The sequence below is a fragment of the Perca fluviatilis genome, chromosome 11, assembly GCF_010015445.1.
Source record: "Perca fluviatilis chromosome 11, GENO_Pfluv_1.0, whole genome shotgun sequence".
In the NCBI taxonomy this organism is placed as follows: Eukaryota; Metazoa; Chordata; class Actinopteri; order Perciformes; family Percidae; genus Perca; species Perca fluviatilis.
Window position 1 is genome coordinate 24,453,020 of NC_053122.1, and position 19,409 is coordinate 24,472,428.

General features: G+C 40.3%; 1 protein-coding gene across 6 annotated transcripts in view; it reads left to right on the forward strand.

The window, feature by feature from the left end:
- The window catches only part of tnr (tenascin R (restrictin, janusin)), a 171,472-nt gene that overhangs the window by 78,731 nt on the left and 73,332 nt on the right, over positions 1–19,409 (forward strand). For all 6 annotated transcript variants that reach the window (XM_039815425.1, XM_039815423.1, XM_039815428.1 and 3 more), the window contains exons 4-8: positions 9,469–9,589; positions 11,198–11,420; positions 11,561–11,661; positions 12,766–12,928; positions 14,158–14,634. In XM_039815425.1, coding sequence (XP_039671359.1) covers positions 9,506–9,589; positions 11,198–11,420; positions 11,561–11,661; positions 12,766–12,928; positions 14,158–14,634 — 1,048 coding nt within the window. In that variant the 5' untranslated portion in view covers positions 9,469–9,505. The remainder of the gene's footprint in view (positions 1–9,468; positions 9,590–11,197; positions 11,421–11,560; positions 11,662–12,765; positions 12,929–14,157; positions 14,635–19,409) is intronic.

Consider the following 19,409-nt stretch of genomic DNA (forward strand, 5'->3'; position numbering starts at 1 on the left):
CAAACAAGACATTCACTCATACAAGACTCTCCAAAGGTTGCTCACTCATCCCTCAACAAAGTAAACACATGAAATATTACTTCTTACTAATATATTACTTCATATGGTTATGTTTTCATCCAAAAATACTAGTAGTAAGATATAAACAAGCTTTTTTATTATTAACACAGCACACACACACACACACACACACACACACACACACACACACACACACACACACACACACACACACACACACACACACACACACACACACACACACACTTCATAGCTATTCAAGCTTCAAAAAGAAAACCTTCTGCAGTGCTCTAATAATAAATCTAAATAAATTGGATACATAAAACTACAGCACATGGCACTTCCTGAATATGCAAAACATAACAGAATATGTAAACAGAAATGTTGTTAGGCCTACATTAAATTGTAAACAGACTGACCAGCGTGAGGTCAATGGGAAGTTAGCAATCAAACGTAAATAAGTGTACATGCATGGAATACAACTACATTGCTTTTATTTTGAAGGCAACTGTTGCTTTTTTTTGTGCGAACGTATGCAGCTTCTTCTTCTCTGGTTGCAAGTCACAATTGAAAAGAAGTAGAAGAAGAACTGCAATGTGTCGGACCCCTGTGTGTCGGCGAGAGACGTTAACATGCACGTGAATGAGCTGTTATCCCTAAAAAATGTCAGCTCATGGGAAAGACAGGTCGACAAAATGAAGAAATGGACTTCTAAGTATTTATTTACTGAAGTCAAAGGTAAAGCCGTGTGCTTAGTTTGCGGATAACAGATCGCTGTGTTAAAGGATTATAATTTGAATTGCCACTACAATACTAAACACGCAGAGAAATACAACAACTTGACTGATGCAGAGCGGGCATGGGCATCTGAAGCTTTGCTAGTTAAGCTGCAAAAGCAACAAGGCTTCTTTACCAAGCGTCAAGACCAGCTATGTGATATCCCACAAAATCGCCCAAAACAGTAAGCCATTTTCTGAAGGGGAGTTTATTAAAGAGTGTTTGGTGGACTCTGCTGCGCTAATATGGCCAGAGAAAAAAGAGGCGTTTGAGAATGTGCCGCTTTCCAGGCAGCACATTCTTTTTTATGTGCCACCTGAGATAAAATGAATATGGAGCAGAATTTAGTTTAACCTATTGGTCCGGCCCTCCACAACAGTCCCTGTTTCTCATGTGACCCCTGGACTAGAGTCTATCATAGGTCTAGATGAAACGGGTTAGACTACTGAGAATGTTATTTTTCATTTGAATGTTTATGCCGCGGCCGGAAAATTTATGAGCAACATCATTGCGTTATAATCAATTATGGTCGGCCACTGCATCGATGCAGCATCGTCCATGTCCGCATCGCGATGCATCGATTATTTGATTAATTTCAACACCTCTAATGGAAACTGTAGCATATTTTGAGTTGATCCCACATACCGTTAACACTAAATGTGTATTTGTCCATTTGCTAAAACTACGGCAACCTGCTGTTTTACAGATGAAATGGAAAAAGAAAGTATGCTTTTTTTGACCAATTGTTAAGATTTACGTCTTCAGTTGTGACCATTGGGCTCAGGGCTTAGAGCTACTGAGAAGTTAGGGAAATGAGAAAGTAGTGAGAGATGGACACACATTGTTGTGCCGTTTCATTTCACCAAACATTCAATAGCAAATGTAATCTTCGATGGAATCAAACCACCATGACTTATTACACCTTTAGTCTTAACATCTCATAAAAAAAGTGAAAAAGCTGGCTCTTGGGGGCGATAAAGTCACCTATTTCAAAGGCAGATCGAGACCAGTCTTGACATCCTGTAAAACCTGCAGCAACTCTTGCGCCTGACACTTATCACCCACACTTTATGGTGACAGTAACAGCACAGTCACATCGGTAAATAGTTAGAATAACAAAAATGAACTGTTTTCTACTGTTGAGGGACGTACAGTCAGTGGCTACTTTATAAAGTAATCTTGCTCATTAATTCAAACTGCCAGCTCCTCTAAACGGTGAATAATGTGAAGCAGCTGAATATATTAAGTATGCAGACAGGGTCAAGAGGTCCAGTTGCTGCTCGGCTGAAGATTAAAATCAGCAAGATGTGTGATGTAAGCAGAGTTGCTGTTACTGCCACAGTACAGTGTATAGACTTCACAGCAGATAAAGCGATAAACAAAAATCACACAGTCACTGGCAGCTTTCTCTGGAAAACGGCAAGGAAGGAGAGACACAAGTGAGGAAATGAGAGCTCTATGAGTCATCTGTGAATGATTTAATAAACACGACAGTGACATGTGTTGTCTGCCCGGAATCAAGATGGTGAAACAAGAGAGCGAATGTGTGGCTGAAAAAAAGAAAAAAAAGAAACGGTGATAACATCATACAGAAATCTGACACATCGATTCAGCATGGATTCAAATCCCTAATGAGCATCCCCAGCACATTGTTAAATGTATGCCTCAAAGAATCTTTTTTTTTTTTTCTGGAGAAAAAATGGGGTCCTATCTACCACTATGTAGGTATACCTAATAAAGTGTTTACAGAGTGTATATATAGGTCAAAATAGGCCAATATATAATCCATAAAAAAGGATAAGTAAGCCTTTAAATCAGGATCTGTTTATATGTATGAGTATCGCTTGATAAAGCCACAAAGCTGCATAAAACCCTTTGCAGTGTGAGCTTTTGACCTGTAGTCTGCAACCACAAATCCCAGTAATCCCCGAAGTGAAATTTGCATCACACTGCCTTACTGTCATGGACACCCTTGCTACTCTGCCTTTGCTAACACTTCAGTGCAGTAAATGCAGTAGAGGTCCATTTAAAACAATAGGGCTTCACGGGTGCAGCATAGAAACACCTCTGTGTGCCGTTGGAGTTTGTACTGTACAATGAGTTCTAGGGCCCTATCTTGCACCCAGCGCAGCGCAAAGCCCGACGCAAGTGTCTTTGCTAGTTTAAGACCAAGGCAGTCGTCAATTTCCCATCCAGCGCCTGCGTTGTTTAAATAGCAAATGCACCTGCGCCCATCTTTGCGCCCATGGGCGTGCTGGTCTTAAAGGGAGGTGTGTTCAGGTGAATTCTTGGCGTATTGCTATCTTGAGGCAGCGGGAAGTGATCGCGCCATTGACCAACAAAAACCTGGTCTAAAGTCAATAGCGCAGCATTTCATTGTTATTTTAACAGCAAATTAGGAAAATGTGCCTAGGCTTATGTATAGCACACTATGCTTGTTACACACACACACACACACACACACACACACACACACACACACACACAGGAAAGCGCAGTAGCAGCACACAAACATGCAAAAGATTACAAATAAAAATATTACGGTGCAAATCCGCCATCATAACAGCAATGCGCCAAGGTACAAACGCGCCTGGCTTTTAACGGGAATGGGAGATGACACTCTGATTGGTTTATTGCATGTTACGCCCAAAACACACCTATGAATTAATGAAGACACTAAGGAAAACCCTTTTGAACCGTGCGCCCGGCGCACGGACCCTTTTTTCCGCCGTCAAACTAACAAAAGTGGATTTGGACACGCCCTAAATGCACCTGCGGCATGTGCTTCACGCCGTGCGCTTAGATCGTTAAAATAGGGCCCCTAGTCTGAAGACTACACTGCAGAGTTCATCGCCTATCTCTTTTTAGCCTGGACCAGAGGCCATGTCAGTGGAGCTGGGCAAAATCTTTTGATCTTTGAGGTTAGTTATGCTGCTGTTTGCCTTCTGGAGCAGTGGGCAGACCATGACTGACACTGACACGCATAGATATTGTTCTATATCTATGCTGACACGTTAGTATAACACGCTCTCTTAGCGGGATTTGAGCCCAGAGAAAATCAATCTCGGAACGCTAGCTAGCTACTTTGGTTAAAATCTAAACAAAGCTATCTAGCTGCAGAGTCAGTTGGCTGTACAAGTCCAGCAATAAAGGCCAGGAAAGTATAGTTTTGTTGTTAGGTGGTCACAAGTGAGTGACAGTAGAATCGTTTCATAAATCCAACAATAATAGTCTGTGGTACCATATGTTGTCTTTTGTTCTGTTTTTTCTAAAGTTGAGTAGACTATGTTACACTGAAAAGCAATATCCATATACATGTCAAAATCAAAGGTGAAAATAAAGAAATGCAAGATGTATGTTTTCCTTTCATATGAGCCATATTTTAGGACAAAAACATCTAGATTGAGTCATATTTGTCCTAAAATATGTTTCCATTTTCTCATTCTGTATCAAATACATTACCGGGGGAATAGCGTGTGTTTGTGTGTATGAGTGTTCATTTGTACCTTTGGGGGCTGTTTGTGAAAGATGAGACACTAATGTACAGTAATGGTACTGGTCTGTAAATGTGTTTTTTTCACTCCGGGGCCATTAGAAAAAAGAAAGCAAGCTCAGTAGTTTTACTATTATTTTTTTTCAAATAGCTGATGCTCCCAACAAGATGTTCCTTTCAATATCTGCCATTGACTTTGTTCACCCAGGATATGTAGAGAGTCTGAGCATGCTCTGAAAAAAGAGATATAATTAGGAATTCTACATTACCACTCCTATTTACACTATTTTATGAATTAATTTATTATTTAGACATTGTAAATATTATAACCAGAATGTACATCCATCCATCAATCAATCAATCATTCATTTGTTCATTCAGTTCATCGTTTGTCATTCAGTACTTTCTCTTTTATATAATATCTAGCAGCACATATACTGTATATGTATCCACAGCAAGCGATAAAAAAAGATTATTTGAAGCACCCACATGACATAGATTGGATTAGTGTCTCAGTGTTATTACACTGTGCATTTTTTAAATTCAAGTCTTATTTCATATCGACTCCTCTGCCCATAAACCACATTGTGGATGAAAGACTAAGGTACTTTAAAAGATTCAAGACAAAAAAATATATCAAAAGCTCACCTCAGAGAGAAATGTAATCTAACAAAGATGAAAAAAGTAAAACAGACGAGATCAAAGTGATTATTATTTTTTTCATCATGCTTTTAAGCATGCTGGTTTTTTTGATTCATTTTACATCTGGGATATTTTGCAGAGTAGCCTTTTTTGTATGAGCTGAACATTTTTACTTTTTCTTTTGTAACGCTGCATAAGTTTTCTGATGGTTTTTATTATAATTGGAACAGGCCGTTTCATTTTGGCCTCGCAGGGTCTGAACTCATCCAGTTTGTCTCAAGAAAATCACCAGGTAATACATAACGTGACAACGTTGTTTCAGAGCATTTCAGTCATTTCAGTCATTGACTTTGTTTTTCTACACACAGAATATTTAGCTGTGATTAAGCAGGAACACATACAAATGCACTCTCAGTTTTTCCATGCAGCTAAATTACTTCACAAAGTTTTTTTTGTACTTACACAATCAGAAAGTGTCTCTAGATCGAGAGGCTGCCTGCCTGCTGACAGATCTAATTACTGTCAAGGCAGATGGACTGTTATTAAAATGAAAGGCTAAAAAACGTTGATACATGACAGTGTGATTTTGTGTATGTCTGTGCATTTCCCAATGTGTATTTGTGTTAATATGACTGTGAATGCAACAGTACTGTGGATTTGAAGACGTATGTATCGGTGCCCTTGGTTTTGTGCTGGCTAATGTGTGCGTGTGCGTGTGCGTGTGTTCTCTCTCTCCTGGAAAAAAGTGAGTAAATTAAGCCAGTTGTTAGTGCCTGAAGCATGTTGATTCTCTTCACTCTGAATGAATGGGTTCCATTCTTAATTGAGCCTCCATGATAAAAGTCTTCTCATTGTGCGATGAAATGCTTGTGGGCATTAGCCTGCTCCATGACCCAATGACTAAAGGATAACCCTGTGACTTTGAAACTCTTTCAAACTTGTATCACTGCCAGTGTAAAACTATAGGGTTGTGTTAATGTACTGTATGGGTCTATATTTGGTAGGCATTTAAAAGCAGTATGCCTTAAAGCAAGACACTTGCATGCATCACAAGACCTTATATCTATTTGTTTATAGTGAGATAAAAAGGTTGCATGACAATCATGATACATCTATTTTTTTACCTGTTTCTTTGTCATAGAAAAGAGGTTTAAGAAACTGGTATAAACTAGTATAAAATAGAGCCGGTCTCACATATTGGTAGTCCTTTTTGATTCATAGCATTTATGTATTTATTAATGTAAATGTTTGTATTTATTTATTTTTACAGGGAAAATGCAGGTTAATCCTTGTCCCTTGGCCAGATGTTGGATTAGCCATTAAAACAACAAAATACACATGTAAAATCAGAGCAGAGGAAATAGATGATAGAACTGTATTAGCGTATTTGTCAGCTGATAATTGCAGTACAGAAATGCACAAAATATGTTTAATATAGTTGACAAAATAATCCCACTACAAATATGCATTTGGTAGCTGTTCTGGAGCTTTCGATTGTATCACACAATCTTCATCTGCAAATGGACTTAAATGTAAAAATTGAAATGTCTCGTCCATGTTGGATTCATGTTTAAAGTGCTCATATTATGCTCATTTTCCGGTTCATAATTGTATTTAGAGGTTGTACCAGAATAGGTTCATGTGGTTTTATTTTCAGAAAACACTGTATATTTGTTGTAGGCTACTGCACATTGCTGCAGCTCATCTTTTCACCCTGTGTGTTGAGCTCTCTGTTTTAGCTACAGAGCGAGACATCACACCATCTTTGTTGGGAGTCGCACATGCGCAGTAAGTACTGCTAGCTTGTCAGTTGCAGGGTATGAGGGCGTGCCACGCTAGCAGCTAAGCGAGCATTATAACGTGTTACAAAGTGACGAGCTTTGTCACGAACTAAAGGCTGGACTACAACAGAGCTGTTTGGAGCAGTTTGTGAACAGTGTTTTCTGTTGGAGATGGTAAGTCCCTTTGGGGTGGACTTTGGGCTTTTTCACTTTGTAAACCTATAACGTGCACAAAAAAGATATATAACACAATAAAGGAAAGGGGAAAAGCCAAAAAGCATAATATGAGCACTTTAATACATTTAGAAACATTGACGCCAATAAATAGTTTGTCCCCCAGACAGCATTGACAAATGACCTGATCAGTACATTCTGTATATCGCTCAGTGTTCTTTAGTTACCAGGTTGGGAAGGCCTTAAGGGTCTTCTGAATTATCTTTTAATAATTTCAGGATGTCTCCTGGAAAGAACATAATGAAAATAATGTAACTGATTACTCATTATCGGGAAAATACAGACAGTGTTCATTTTGTACACTTCTAGTTAATTAAATCCAATTAATTGCCAACGTAACCTGGAGCGGTGGTTCCGGGGACCACCAGGGGTCCTTGAGGGGGTTCCAGTGGGTCCTCAGCAAAAAGGGGAATCATTATTTTCACTCTAATTACATCCATAAGTAATACAATGGCATAATGTAATATAGAACATATTCTGGTTATGGGTTTCGTACACTTTCTGTAATAAAACTAAAAGCAAAAATCTTATCAAATGGGGGTCCGGGGTCTAACTTGTGTCAGTTTAGGAGTCCTTGACATGGAAAAGGGCAGAAACCACTTACCTAGATTGACTTTAGCACAGCTGGTCAACTTAACATGCACTAATGTGAAATTTGTCTACAAATGTTATTGGCCTCAAATACTCAGTATTGTAGGACTCTAGTATAAAAAAAATATGGCGACGGTGATTCCTGAGAGGTGTTTTCCATAATGCTTGTTATAGAAAACGAGTGAAACATCAATTTAGTGTCATTCATCATTATCACGTGTTTGAAGCGTGCGTGCGAGCCCTCTACTGAAGTCAGCTGAAGGGATGCTGTTTTAGCTAATGGCTGTGAACAAGATGGTTCCAGTTGGCTTTGTCCATCTCACTCCTTCATGATCAGCATGCTTCTCATTTGTTTGGTGAATTCACCGGTTAAACGGCTCGTGTCGTGTCAAACACTCTCCCCTCAAGCAGCATGCTTTCAATCTCTTTAGTGTAGAGCAGGCAGCATTGGTTGGGAGTCGATTCTATCAAGGCCAAAGTCATTGTTAAAAGCATTAGCGGCACAGTCTGAAGCGAAGCATGCTGCAGATTGTAACGTATGACCAGTTATCTTTCCCCTATGGGTCTTTTATGATATACTGTACACGTCAACATTCTTTATGTCAGTGTTTCTGTTCACCACACACATACAAAACCTCACACACATGCATACACACACACACAGAGGTTGTTCCACTTTGCCATAAAATGAAGGATGTGCTCAAATGGGTGCAACAGATCTTGAAAGTAAAGTCTGAGTCTGCATCAATTCAAAACAACCAACCATTTTATATCTTCAATGAGACAAAACTTAAAAGGTTTGCATGGCTCACACATACTTGGATTCCCTCTGTTTCTCATTTATTTGCAAATGCACTGATGTTTCAACATTTCCACCCTAAATGATCAAAAAAGGCATAGTCAGTTAGGTGATAAGAAGACCTCCATCTGGCTCTCACAAAAGGCGCCAGCTGAGAGCAGTAGCCTGCTTCACCAGCATCAGATGCATTGTTGTGATAAAAGGGACTCTTGAATACAGGCTCTTCTGCAATATGTTTTTTGTTCCCCCTTCTGAATAGTCTTTTGCCTCACGCATACATAGATATGAACGTGCTAAACTCAAAGGAGTTGTGCTTAAATTTACTGCTAGGACACTTAAACGCACACACATACCGCTGATTTAATTGCTTTTGAGTCTTGTCCTTATACTTTCAAGATACCAGCTGTCCTGTGCGAGATAGAATATCTGCAGGTTGAGTAAGATGTTTGATCCAGCTGATAGTGGCAAAACTCAATAAATTCAAATAGCGACATTACAGGCAAACTTCAGCTCTGCAACGTTTCATCTGTGCTGATATGTGACAGTCAGCTTGAAGGATCCACATCAGTTTTTTTTTTCTCTGTGCGGCTTTTATTTCAGTGTGTCCCTGTTCTCACTTCCCCACTCAAGGGAGAGGGGATTACAGCGATATCACTCAAACCATTTCTCTACTGAAATCCATCTATCAACTCTCTCCCTGAGCAATATTTCTGTATTCCTCCCAAGTGGAAAGATCAAATATTTGGTATTGCACAGTGAAATACATTCAAAGGTTCTTCCAGTTGCCAGTTCCACAATCCCTTTTTTCTTCGAAAGCCAATTATTTTATGTCAGATCAAAGACATGTATTTACCATTTACAGAGGATAAGCTGATACAGAGGATAAGCTGATGGCAGTGAGACTACCCACTCTCTCTCTCTCACACACACACACACACACACACACACACACACACACACACACACACACACACACACACACACACACACACAATAGACAAACATGAACAGATATGTTTCCATGTTGGCACACTTAACTACACTGGAACAGCTACATTATATATTTTCCAAGCAACACAAACATCATCCCTGACTGCTGTTTCTCTTTTTCTCTTCTCACTTCTCCACAGGTGTGAGTGGACAGGAGTGGTGAGGTTTCTTCCCAGCATGCAACTGGCACAGCAACATAACAGGGCTACTGTGCCCACAGCAGGCTGGATCCTAGTTTTGGCTCTGTTTCTTGCTCTACAGGTAAAATGCGTTCGGACAAAATAGCCAAAATGAGTTGAGCTGCCCGGGGCTTTTTTTTTCATGTTAATTTTTTATTTCAAATCTACTATTTTTGGCAGCCATGTTAATCCCTTGACTCAGTGCACAAATCCACACTTATAAGAGAGAAGTGATGATTTGGAGTTCAGTGTTGCTTTCCTGTACATTTCACCTAAAAAGACATTTGTTATAAGGGAAAAGGTGTTACAATTGATCGTTCACTAAGCCCCCCATAATTACTGTTGACACGTCTTTCAAGCTTTCCATTCTTGCATGTGCAATTTGCAGTCCATAGTGATAATGGTGGCAGATTTAGCACATTTAAAACTCTTAGTAGAGAATAGCTGCTGATGTCAGAAAAAAGTAGGCTTCTCATTTCTTGCCAGTGACCGTCAATATTGTTGTGGCTACAATGGCGACGGGTAGATTTTATCAGGTGTAGCTAATATTAGCTCCATGAGCTGGTTGAAAATGGTATTTGGTTGACTGGTTTCCGGCTGATTGATTTTAAAAGAGAATCTTAAATATGCGCTTGGGGCTATTTACATACAAAGACTGAGGCTACAGCTGCATGTCTCAGGCAAAAAGTCACCATCCTCACCAGTTAAGGCCACAAAGACATGGAATAAGCTTCTTTAGCGGACATGCTAACATTTTTAATCCATTCCTTCACTTACTCTTGTGTTTTGGTGTTTGGGGAAAGGCTTAAAAAACACATACACCCTCCAAATAATTTTAATTTAAATGACTACAGCTCCATGCACATCTCTTCAACATGTGCAGACGTCTAAAAATCAACAGACCTGCTGTGCCTAGTTACAGTTGCTAAGCTATATTTGGACAATTGCTATTCAGTGAATGGGTTTCATAAATGCTAAGTTGTACAAAGGTAGTGCTAGCAAGTGCATATTTAACAAGATGTCATAAATATAGTACTCAGTTTTTTCCAAGATGTCTACATGTGGCTATCTTTTCTGCTTATTTGTTTTCCCTCAAAAGGGTACTTGCTTTATGCTTTATCTATTGTTCGATATTATCTGTGCTTTCTGCCATAGAGGATGGATACCCGACCTGAGCCCGAAGGGACCCGATGGGACCCGACAGAACCCGACTGGCCGGGTTCGGACATATTTAGAAATGATGTCCGGGTCCGGGTCGGGCTCGGTCACATCAGTGCGATAAGGCATTTAGCTTGTTGCCCCGTGTGCGCTGATGCGCTCATCTGTTGACATTTCTGAACTGCTCTGTCGGACGTGGGCCGGGCTCGCGCAGAAAAATGCGGCCCGATCCGCACTCTATTCTGCCAGACAAAAACAAACCACAATTTCAAAATACTGAACTGTCAGCAGATTCTTTGAAAATGACTCACATTTTTGAATGTGAACATTGTATTGTCAGTCTTCCAGCAAGTGAGAAAATCCTTCTTATACTGTGTAATGTGTATTAGTGTCATCTTGTTTTGTGTGTCCCCCCCCGGTTCTTTTCTTAGCTCCGTCATGTTCTGTAAACACAAGATATAAAGGACAAAAACAAACTCCCAAGTCCAAACCGCGTGCAGTGTGTTTTGTTTCATATTGTCTCTCTCTGCAGGGTGCCGCTCATGCTGCTCCATCAGGAGACAACAAGCTGGTTCGTACCACCAGAGTGAGGAGACAGACCCCAGGGGGGAATCAGCCCCCCTTTGCTTCCTCAGCCAACGAAACCCTGCGGGAGCAACCTGTGGTCTTTAACCATGTCTACAACATCAATGTACCCTTGGAGTCTCTGTGCTCTGTCGACCTGGATGCCTCCGCGCCACCTGCCCCCGGTGATGGTGAGGTCCAAGTCTTTGGGTTTAAACTCACTCTAGTCATCTTATCTGCTGTCCTGGACTGGAGGCACCTTGTGTTCACATAAAGACACACAAACTGTAGTATTTAGACACTTTTAAGACCTATTATTTTTGATTTAAAGGTTCTCGTGCCGAGTTGGGGTCCACATCTTCTGTAGATGGTCCAATGGATCCAAATGGACCAACGGAATACACTGAGCAGACGCTGGATGCTGACAGCCAGGTAGGTGTTTTAGAAATATATTTATTTTTTATTTTTGCTCAATTAGTAGTAAAACATAAAGAGCAGTACAGTATGACTAGACAGTGAGGTGTGAAGATACTTATTTTTTTTAAATGATACGTCACCCAAAACAAAAGTACCCCAATTGTTTGAGTGCCATACACTGTAGACTTTAAAGTGCTCATATTATTCTCATTTTCAGGTTCATATTGTATTTAGAGGTTATTTCAGAATAGGTTTACATGGTTTAATTTTCAAAACACACCATATTTTTGTTGTACTGTGTTAACAGTGTTTTCTGTTGTAGATGGTAACTCCCTTTGGGGTGGACTTTGGGCTTTTTCACTTTGTAAACCTATAACGTGCACAAAAAAGATATATAACACAATAAAGGAAAGGGAAAAAGCCAAAAAGCATAATATGAGCACTTTAAAGGCGTGGTCAACATGAATTCAAGCCAATAACAATTGATTGTGATTGTGAGTTTCAGTTCAGATCAGTTTTTTAAGATAAAAACATAGATGGAATATTGTAAAACCACCACTGCAGCATAATTAGATTAGATTACATGTCAGAAATGTGTCTTGTTTTACAAATGAACACTGTTTCGCATATTGTACATCAAAAAACATACATAAAAAACTATCAATAACCCACTCCCCTATTCATTAATTTATATTCTAAGCATGTACTAAACAACAAGTCGTATATTAAGTACAACTCTTTCCTCTAAATTATGACACATGACCCTGATGAACTTGTTTTTGGGGGCCTACATTGGCTTGTACACATTCTTTGCGGGGCCATCTTCTGCTCTTGCTTTTAGGGAGAGGTGGATAATTTAGGAAGTTTCTACAGACAATTTGATACTTATAATTAAGTCCCTGTCAGACAAAACTATAAACTTTTTTTCTACCACTTTCCGAACATACAAGACTGGCAAGTGTTTGATACTTGAAAGATAGATTTTGGATGAATTACAACTTAGAATGAGCAGAATCTGCATCGTCCCATAATTGTTGTTTAAATTGGCCTTTGAGCTTAATTAATGCTCTTAGGTGCCAATATGTACCTCTTAACCAAACTGTTCTTCTTGTTCTTCAGGTAACATTTACTCACCGCATCAACATCCCAAAAGCTGCATGTGGTTGTCCAGCAACAACCACAATCCAGCAACTTGCCACCAGGGTGGAGATGCTAGAGAGAGAAGTTTCCCTGCTCAGAGCTCAGTGTGGGTCTGGATGCTGTGGGGAGAGCTCAGCCATGGGTGAGTACTGGTCAACAATGATAACAAAGTATATGGATACACTTTATAAGCCATTTTACCTTCAATATTTGCACTACAAAACCCTCTGGTATCAACCATCAGGACTTTCAAACGCAAAGATACCAAAAGCTGCAAAAAGATGTAAAAAAAACCCAGTTCATACCATGAATAAAGAGGAGCTGGATGGCAGCTGAATATTGATGCTGGAGGGCGACTTTTTTTTCGCACAGTCTTGGTCTAAAAGGTGTGGAGAAACCTTTGCGACTGGTAAAGACTTTGTTCACTATTCAGGAGATGATGCCATTATAATGTGAGTGGACTAGAATGGATAGAATTATAGGATAAAATATGGTTAAAGGATCTGCTCCGTTGACACCATCACCCCATTCAAATATTTTCTGAAAACGCTCCATCTCTTCAGTGGGAATGTGATTATCTCCAGCAGTCATGATTCAACACAGTCTCACTCCCTACTCGTCAAATGTATGACGCATGGTCAAGGACCCTGGCGTCAAGTTTCAACGAAACAGGGGTACCCTTGACGTTATTTTTCGACGAGGGGGTCCGTCAGATAGACAAACAAAAAAGCAACCCAGCTTCCCAGGCCGAAATAGACCGAAATAATAACATTAAAATAAATACATATAAACCATGATAATATCTCGTGAATAATGTTGATTAAAACAGTGGTTATTGGGCTAAAAATACCAATAATAACTGTCATAGATTTCGAGTTAAAGGGGGGGGGGGGTTGTTTTTTTCTTTCGTCGATATCCGACGGTGAGGGAATAACATGAATGTCTATCTGACGGACCCCCTCGTCGAAAAATAACGTCAAGGGTACCCCTGTTTCGTTGAAACTTGACGCCAGGGTCCTTGACCATGCGTCATACATTTGACGAGTAGGGAGTGAGACTGTGTTAAATGATTACATCAGAATGAGGATGAAATGATCAGCTGAGGAGGAGCGCGGCCAGATGGAAATGCCCAAAATAATATAGTTTTCATGTATGTCTTGACTACTGTTTTACCCGTCATACCGGGATCTGAGTTTTCTGTTGTGAACATAAAGAGGATTGTATGTGTTCATTTCTAAGTTTATATCAAAATGAAAGAAGAACTGGTAATAGTACCTCAAAACTGAACTGTGCCTTTAGGTTTGATTGTATTGCCACTTTGAATAAAACATAATGTTGTCACATTATAATGTATATACCTTTCTTTATCAGGTCATATGGACTTTGTCCCAGGCTGCAGTGGCCATGGCAGCTTCAGCTTCGACCTGTGTGGCTGCATCTGTGAGGAAGGTTGGTCCGGCAAAAACTGTTCGGAGCCTCGCTGCCCAGACGACTGCTCCGGCCAGGGGGTGTGCGTGGAAGGGGAGTGCGTGTGTGACCGTGACTTTGGAGGCGACAACTGCTCAGAGCCGCGGTGCCCTTCAGACTGCTCGGGTCGCGGGTTGTGTATCGACGGGGAGTGTGTGTGCGAAGAGTCCTTCACTGGCGAAGACTGCATGGTCGGGAGGTGTCTTAACGACTGCTCGGATCAGGGGCTGTGCATCAACGGGACGTGCCAGTGCAGGCCTGGGTACGTGGGAGAGGACTGCTCGCTGGTCTACTGTGCCAACAACTGCAGCAAGAAGGGAGTCTGCAAGGAGGGATTCTGTGTCTGCCAGGATGGATTTGCAGGAGATGACTGCAACTCTGGTAGGCTATTACTTTTGATCCTTTAGGTCAGTTGGATCCTCTTGACTGTTGTCAAGTACAAAAAGTATTTTGTCAGATGGGTTCTGTTCCCTGAAGCAGAAACTCCCTTAACACGTGCTGTCAGTGCAACCAGGATCAAGTTACTCAACACAACGACTCTCTGAGACTTTCAGACAGTTCAGACTGAATTCTTGAGCAGGAAGAGGTTTCTTTTAAAATTAGAGCTGAACATTAGATGGAGTGGCTCCATTGCCAAAAGCGATTTACTGTAATGTGGGCACATTTCCTGTTCATGAATTGCTGGCACTATCTCTGAGGTTTATTTGGGTGGCAAACTTGAATACATGCTTCAGATTACAGTCTAGTGAGTATCTTTAGAAAAGGCATCTTCATGTGTCATTATCTGGTTTGCTTACAGTGTGGGAGTATTTCTAAAAAATGAACAAGAAACTGATTTGGACCACTTGATAAATAACACCAGCAAACAGTAAGATATTTCCCCTTAGGCTACTCTTAAAGATAGAAATTGAATTTCAATTTAATGCATTTTTGTGAATATGCAGGGTTTCGTTAGCTGCTAGTGTCACTTCAATTCTATGGGTAAAGATCGCGGCTAGCTGCAGGCCCTGGAGCTGCGTCAGGGCCTCGGCATTTGGTAGTCCAGTAACCCAGAAACGATGACTTTGCGGGCTTCCGGTCATGACGGAGATCCATCTAGCTCACAGCGAGCCGGGGTCTGTGAAGGAGGACAGACCGGGCGGCGAGGCAGCACCGGCCACTGTCACGTTAGCCTGCTGAGCTCCTGCTGAACTGCGACACACAGTCGGACAAAAATTTGCAATTAGCCATCAATTTTCGTAAAACAGCCCATATTTGACCTCTGCATAAAAAAGTCTCAGAAGTGAATTTAGTAATTAAATAGGACGAACAATGTATAACATTTCTGAGATTCTGCGTGACCTAGATTCAAAAGACTAAGCTGACCTCAGGTCAGTGGTGTAGCCTATGTAAATGTTGGGGCGTGACAAAGGTAGAGACTAGAGCCAAAAAAGGAGGAGCCACCGAGTTGACGTCAACTCGGTGGTTCGTTGAGATTTGCCCATTTTCAGAGGCAGTTTGAAAGTGTGAGATTTGCAGAGGAAAGAGGCATCAATGGGAATCCTATTTACCCGTCGTTTTTCAGCAATGACAAGGTAAAATTGGTTTTGCATTCTATCACCCCTTTAAGCAACTAATCGCTCCAGAACTTAATACATTATAAGACCGAAAATGTATATACACTATGTTAGGTATTGGCATCGATAAGGCAGGGAGTGCTGAGAGTTTGGAGGCAGATAACAGCTACAGCAGGGGGTTTCATTTATCAGCCCACCCTTTAACAAGAATTAAGTAAGCAATTACCGGTAATTCAACCTCCAAGTGTAGTGTTCTTCTTACCCATGATGCTCCGTGACACTTGGTTGACTATTTGAACCCTACAGACCAGGTAGATCGATCTGATTCGTTGCACTGATTTATAAATCTTTCCCTCTTTTTTTAATTTATTTACAAGCTTTCTCTCTCTCTCTACGACACCAGAAAGGTCCACAGATTTGGAAACTCAGCTCTGTCATTTTTAGCATTTGTGCAGCCCTGAAAAACAAACCTGTCTGTGCTTCACATGCAGGTGGTGGGGCGCATGCCTTGCCGGACAGCAGAAGGTGTACTGTAACAGCATTAATTTACCAAAAGTCACATTCATCTGGGGAGGGAGCTGTCACATTTTCTGCAGCTGAGACAGTTTCTGAGTCATGCTCGTCTTTTGTTCACACCCAGCTCTCCAAGCCAAAATATCAAATGCTCCTCTGCTATTTGAGGCACCTGTCAACAAAGTGAAGGATGAGGACGGATAGAAGAGCGAGCAATAGATAGACAGCAAGGGCAAATCAAATTACTAAAGCTGATTCCTCCTTGCTGCCCTCCCATTTCATATCTATACCAAGTGAGGGCGTCCGAAATGCTTATTTCTTTGCAATTAGAGGCTAAAATAGCCAATGCTTGTAGGGGATAGTTTCCTGAATACAAAACAAAGCAGTTCAATTACCAGAGACCTGTAGGGTGACAGGCGTAAGTGTTTCATGCTATCAAAAGCTGAAGAAAGCGGGATGTATTTTTGCTTCAATTACGGTGGCCTATATTCTTCCACCATTAGAAATAATGGAGGCTGTTGAATTTAAAAGGGTTGTTTCAGGCGTAGAGATATGATACTGTATATCTTTACATAAAAAATATCCACCCACAAAGCAGAGATCATCTTGTGCTGAAGAGTGGCATTTAATCTTGACAGCAGAGGAATTCGACAATCATTTCAATGAGTCCCGATGCTACAGTGAAAAAGTAGCGGTGACATTCTCACATTGTTGACATCCTCTTAGTGCAGCAGTGGTGTCAACTGACATTTGCATTACTCACATAGTTATGGCTCTCAGTGCTACAAATTATTTTTTATCAGTTATATTATTTAGGCAAAAACTGTGATGTTAAAGGATTTTGGCAGACATGTGACAGTCCACCTGATCACATGCTCGTTCTAGACATGAACGCGCCTAAACTTAAACTGCAGGTTGTGTGTCACAATACCAAAATTATGACTTTGATACGATACCCTGCCTAAATATCTCGATACCCATAATGAAATGATACTATGGCAAAAACCTAAAACATAAGAAAAATAATGCAATGATAGATGTCAGAATCTGGAACTTTTATTTATTATTTAAAAATGTAAAAATCTATTAATTAAAAGAATCACATGGTTCGCAGTAATCTGATGTCCCCTGTACTTGGGTTTGTTTTCACTTCAGACAGGCAGGAGTTCAGGCAGAGTGGTACTGCTGTACGGGCTGCAGTACCACTCATACAGATGGCGAGACTCTGCTTCCAAAACAAAAAGCCACAAAACAATAATAATTCAGATGAAGTTCTTTGAGAAGTAGATCAAGGAAAAGCTGCTGAAATTAGGAAGACACCAAAGTAACTGTAAGAAGCGCTGTGTTGTGTTGAAGTGGTGTTTGTGAACGCCCGCTGTTTATGTTTTGACCGCTTGCTCCCACCCGCAGCAAAGTTAAAAACTGCTCTCTCCCGCGGGATCCCAAACCCAATGCAGTCCTCCGCTCAACCAGCACACACACACACTGCCCTGCTGTCGCACATGTAACTCATCACAACTCGTAGGAAATAGCCAACGTCTCTTATTAAAACACAGCCATTCAGTACCGGTACTAATAAAATGGGGTGTAGTACTGTGTTTAACGGCAGGGTATTGAGATACCTTTCTAGTATCGGAATACAATGCAACACTAGCTTTAGGCAAAGGACACAATTTGTCTTTGTGCCATTCACAGTCTGCCTCTGCAGCTTGACGACACATACTGTTATCATTGTTTTGGCTGAAATTGTGTTGTACACTGTACAAAAGTCCACCAAACCAGAAGCATTCTACTGCACTGAAGAGAAATTGATTTTCTTTTTTTCGCATGACAAAGGATCTTTGAAAGTATGTATTTTGCAGCCGCCTTTTTGTCAACCAAAACAGATGTGAACTTTTAACAAAAGTCCAGTATGCTCCACCTTTTTTGGTTTTTACATGAATAGAGTGATTAATTTGAGCAGGCAACAATGTAATTCTGTCATGTTTAGAGGTTTGTTTTGAGTGAAAACTCTGACACCCCAAAACGTTTTTAGTTCTTAACTCATATGAACACCACAAAATTGTAAGTAGTATTACAAAAAGAGCACAATGATAAACTATATCCTTTCAACTTTAAAAGAAACACTTAAACACACTATTTCCCATAGTCATTCAAGACTACTTAATGTCAACTGTAGATTATTATTATTATGTATAGGCTACCTGTAATATTTGGCCATTGTATTAGTTCTTTTATTATCTATTCTATTTCTTATTTTATTTTATTCTGTTGAATATTACTTTAAGTCACTGCAATGATCTGATTTATCTTCTCATATCTTATTAAAGATAGCTGGACAGGTATTATCAGGGACAGCTGACTGCCAGCTTTGTGATACCTGTTATCCAGGATCACCAATGTTAGGCTTCGTAAAGCCAGGTAACCCAGCCTGACTAACTTTAACTTGCTTTGTGATACAGGCCCATGGTTGGGTTTGTAACTAAGTTGTGTGAACCCAGGCAAAATGCAACAGAATAGGACTCTCTACTATGGATCAGAGGTAAAGTTAAACAATATCGTAGTACAGTGGTCATGGGATTTAGTTCGGCAACAGCAGACTAAATCTTTGCATCATTTAAAAGTGGAAACTAAAAATAGATGAGCATTAAAGCTTTGTATTATTCCGATGTTTTCTATTACACACAAATGCCAAAATATTGTACTTCACACTACAGGTTTCAGTTTAGTCAAAAGCAAATGGAGAAGGAGAAATACCATTACATAGAGTAGCCTGAAGGTAAGTTAGTCCTCTGATGATGCGCTGACCTTCATTGTCAGCTGGAGTTTCAACTTGAAGGTTTAAGTTCAGTGAATACTGCTGTATCTGCCTATGATAGCATACTGATTAGACCTAATGAGAGTTAAAGACCCCGGGCGAGATTCCTGAATAACCTTCAGCAAGTTGCCATTTTGAAGCAAACCTTAGAAAAGATACATGCCTGAGAAATGGTTTTACAATTGTCCATAAATCGAGAAGGAAAAAAAAAATCAGCATTTGAATTAGTTAGGAAAAGGAGTGAAAGGCCTTTAATTTAATTAGGAGTT